The following is a 3,486-nucleotide window of genomic DNA, read 5'->3' as shown; positions in this document are numbered from 1 at the left end:
AGAAGGCAGCTCATTGTATTGGAAGGCACAGGGCCTCCCGCAAGCTGTTCAGATAAGCAGCTGTCGGAGGCAAGGGGGAGGGGCAAGGGGGAGGGGCGGAACTGGAGGCAGAAGTCTCTGTTATCGGATTGGATTGCAAGCCTTGAGCTCCTGCACCGGGATGCCTTATCTCAAGTATGCTCCTGTCTTGCAAGTTTAAAATCTTCCTGAAAGGATAAAACAGTACCGGCCCCAAGTTCTCCTCCTTACCACTCGCCAGCACCCCCTCCCCCGCCGCCAGCCCCAAGAGGCTGTAACTTCTTGCCCAACAGAAAGGCGGTCACAGGTGCCATAAGCTCCATCAACCACCAGAAACACCCTTTATTACCACCTCCCCCTGAGATCAGAATCCCCCTACCCTCAATAAAAGGCAGAGGTTTGTTTCAATAAGTTTATTGTGAAATTCAAAGCTTCCACGATAGCGTCCTTTAGAAAATGAAAGCATTGCCCAGGATCCGTTTTGGAAAGAGCAGTGCAGCCTGCGAAGTCCGGCTCGCTCCTGCAGCTGGCCACTCCTGCAGCTGTACCAAGTCCAGGCCGCGTGCCTTGCCTTTTCCCCTCCTTTCACTGGAAGGCTGCTGAGTCACGCCTGCCTCACCAGTCGGTTCTTCCCGGCCCTGCGGCCAACGTCCCTGCCCAGGCCTTCCTGTGCTAGTAGCCTCTCTGGACACTGGCAGAGTCCTGGGCTCGGAACAAGGTGTCCCCGCTGCCGCCAGGCCCCCTTCTTGGGAGCCTTTCGCTCCTCGCTCTCCAGGCAACACCGCCCGCCAGTCTCCATGCGCACTCGAGCGCCCTCGGAGGGCCGCTCCCGAGCCAGCAGCGCGCTAGAGCGTCACCAAGTCGATCAGACCAAGGTCCCTGCCAGACTGTCACTCGGGAAGTGTGATGCTGGGCACCCAGTCGTTGAAGCTGCGGCTCTCCTCGCAGAACAAGCTGAGTTTCTCCAAGGCAGGGTCCTTCCACGTGTCCTCATTAGGGTTCTGTATTTTTAAAAAAAAATAGCTTGGGTCAGCCAGGCTGGCCGTTGGCCAAGACGGGTGGGGGAAGAGTGGCGTGGAGAGGTAGTAGCAGCAACTCACCGAAATAAGGATGCAGTGCAGGTCTCCTGGCGCACCCGCCTCGTCGTCTGCGCCCACGATCGCCGCTAGCCGCTGCACATCACCCACGCGCACGATGTCAATGTCGTTCTCACAGCAGAACGCCTGTATCAGCGTGAAATGGATCTGCAGCGCTATGTCGCCCTCATCCTCTTCATCGGCCGCCAGCACGCAAAAGGTCACATTGTCGGGGTCCCTGCAAAGCGGATGGGAAGGGACAAGGTCAGAGTCGATGCCACCCCCAGGTCTCCCAGCCGCGCCAACCCCCATCCCTGCACGCGGCGGGGCCTTGTCTACTCACACATTCAGGACTTTGGCGGACTCGTAGACGCCAGCGGTCAGACAGCCCTGGCGCTGCGCCGACAGCAGAAGTTCGTGCAGCGCTTTCCCGGCGCCCTGCATCCTGTGAAAGAACAAGCACGGTGAGTGGGGACCGGCACGGGGACGCGGCGGAGATCCCAGCCCTGACCTCCAAGTCCCAGCTGGCTCCTTAGCCGAGACCTGCCTGGCGCCAGCATTCCTGACTCCCAACTCCAACCTGGCGCCCACACACCCGGATCCCCAGTCCCGACTTGGCGCCCACACCTCTGGCACCCTAGTCATGATCTGGCGCCCTCATTCCCCATCACCCAGTCTCGACCTGGCGCCTGCACCCCCGGTTCCCTACTCCTGATCTTAGAGCCCATAGCCCGGGCTCCCCAATCCCGACCTGGTGCCAGAACCCTAGACTCTAGTTCTAGGAATAAATCCAATGTGGTCCCACCGCCTGGGCACCTCGCTGTCACAGTGCATGGCTCCCACCCCGCAAACTTCCATCCTAGAAGACCCTGAAAGATCGCTACCCGACAAGTCCAATTCTCGGCACCCCAAAACCCACCTACCTGGCTGTGCTTTCCGGAACTGCGTCCTGGCCACGGACTTCTTCCAGAGTCATCGTGCGATCCACGAACAGCAAGTTATCCAAAAGTGAAGAGTGCGGAGGGAACCGAGGGAACCCGAGCGCAGGCAAGGAACCCCACAACCCGAGCCGCGCGCCCACCACCAGCGAGTGCGCCAGGCACGGCCGCGCGAGTCCTTTTATAGACCGGCCCGCGCGACGCCGCCAGCTGGCGGGAGGCTGCGCTCCCATTGGCCAGCGCCCGCTTTCTGATGCAAATGAGGCGGCAGGCCCGCGGCTCGTGCCAGAAGGCCACGTGGGGAGGGGTGCGGGGGATGACACAGCCTCAAATCTGCCGCTTTTGTCAGGGTGTTACCAGGCAGACTGGAGCCTGCAGATTTCATCTCGCCTTTCTTTTTTGTAAGTCCTTAAAAGGCAAAAGTTAAAAAAAAAAAACAAAAAAACAAAAACCAACAACGTTGTTTGCTAATACGATACTGGAATTTGTGAAATGCACACTTGGAGAATGTAAAAGTCTTTTTTGCATTTATGTTTATTGCGACCTTTCTAATTTTTTCTTATTCTCAATTTGAAGTTTATAGGGCTGTTGCACTGAAACCGAAACTTAAAGTCAAAGGTTTGCAACTGCAGCTGACTCCAGGCCAAGGCCGCCACTAGAACTCAGGACTCAGCGCCTTTCAGGGTCGTGGCTGCAAGGTCTGAGCCGCCGCCCCCCACCCCCACCCCGTCCCGTCCCGTCCCCCACCCCTGGCCCTGGCAGATCGCTGTGGGGCGCGGGCAGCAGGGACCAGCAGATTGCTGCCGGCACACGCGGCTCGTTTGCATTTCTATACGGGGCACACAAAAGAGGAGGTCTGGCGTGTGGCAGTTCGCAGTGGGGACAATCGACGCTTTCTCTTTCATAGCAACACTGTCCACCTGCCGCCGGGTGGGGTGGGCAGAGCCCCGCCGCGCGCGGGGGTCGCGGGGTTGCCCGGCACGTGGGGGTCTGAGCCGCGTGCCGCTCCCCCGCCCCTGGGTGCGCACCTCTCGGACTTGCCCTGGCTGCTGGGATTCTGATGCACGCGTCCCCAGCTGCGGAAAGGGCTGTGAAGCACACAGGGCCACTACGCCCGAAACCCTGAGGTTCCGGGGTTCAGACTCCAGGAGCTTGGCACACGCTGTTCCACAATGCTTTTCCCAGAGCGCCGCCTACAGGCCGGCCTAAGAAAGATCCAGATCTCCCCATCCACCCACCCCATACAGCCTCGCGTTGACCTCTCTAGGGTCTTGGCCTGGGGCACCCTGGACACCAAGGCCTTGTGCAATACGTGCATTAATTAGATTCAGAGTAGAGCCTGCACCCAGCGCCCCGGGGCTGGAGAGCAAAAGGAGCCTGCCACCCAGGACTGATGGAACAAAAACCCGATGAGATTTTGAAATATTTCAACTACTTAAAAACGTATCTTTAAA

At 58.9% G+C, this 3,486-nt stretch overlaps 1 protein-coding gene across 2 annotated transcripts; it reads right to left on the bottom strand.

Moving 5' to 3' along the window:
• Positions 1-426: 426 nt before the first annotated feature.
• On the bottom strand, positions 427-2,200 carry Gadd45g (growth arrest and DNA damage inducible gamma). Of its 2 annotated transcripts, none has more exons than XM_006976847.4 (4): positions 2,018-2,200; positions 1,438-1,539; positions 1,119-1,332; positions 427-1,019 (listed from the first exon to the last, which is right to left on the bottom strand). In XM_006976847.4, exons 1-4 carry the CDS (start codon positions 2,068-2,070, stop codon positions 909-911), a joined length of 480 nt encoding a protein of 159 aa, XP_006976909.1. In that variant the 5' UTR covers positions 2,071-2,200; the 3' UTR covers positions 427-908. The 2 variants fall into 2 exon arrangements, with proteins under 2 accessions (XP_006976909.1, XP_042134423.1); XM_042278489.2 differs by having other exon boundaries at positions 758-1,019; positions 2,014-2,153.
• Between the last annotated feature and the right edge of the window lie 1,286 nt (positions 2,201-3,486).

This window comes from Peromyscus maniculatus, chromosome 5, assembly GCF_049852395.1.
Source record: "Peromyscus maniculatus bairdii isolate BWxNUB_F1_BW_parent chromosome 5, HU_Pman_BW_mat_3.1, whole genome shotgun sequence".
Taxonomy (NCBI): domain Eukaryota; kingdom Metazoa; phylum Chordata; class Mammalia; order Rodentia; family Cricetidae; genus Peromyscus; species Peromyscus maniculatus.
The sequence above is the reverse complement of the archived record's forward strand: the minus strand, read 5'-3'. Positions and strand labels throughout refer to the sequence as shown.

What these genes read in the sequence shown, in the direction of transcription:
- Gadd45g (XM_006976847.4), bottom strand. Translation starts at nt 2,070, where the DNA reads ATGACTCTGGAAGAAGTCCGTGGCCAGGACGCAGTTCCGGAAAGCACA. An exon ending in GTTCCGGAAAGCACAGCCAG is followed by an intron (nt 1,540 to 2,017) that starts GTAGGTGGGTTT and finishes GTTCTTTCACAG; the next exon opens with GATGCAGGGCGCCGGGAAAG. An exon ending in TGCACTGCATCCTTATTTCG is followed by an intron (nt 1,020 to 1,118) that starts GTGAGTTGCTGC and finishes TTAAAAATACAG; the next exon opens with AACCCTAATGAGGACACGTG.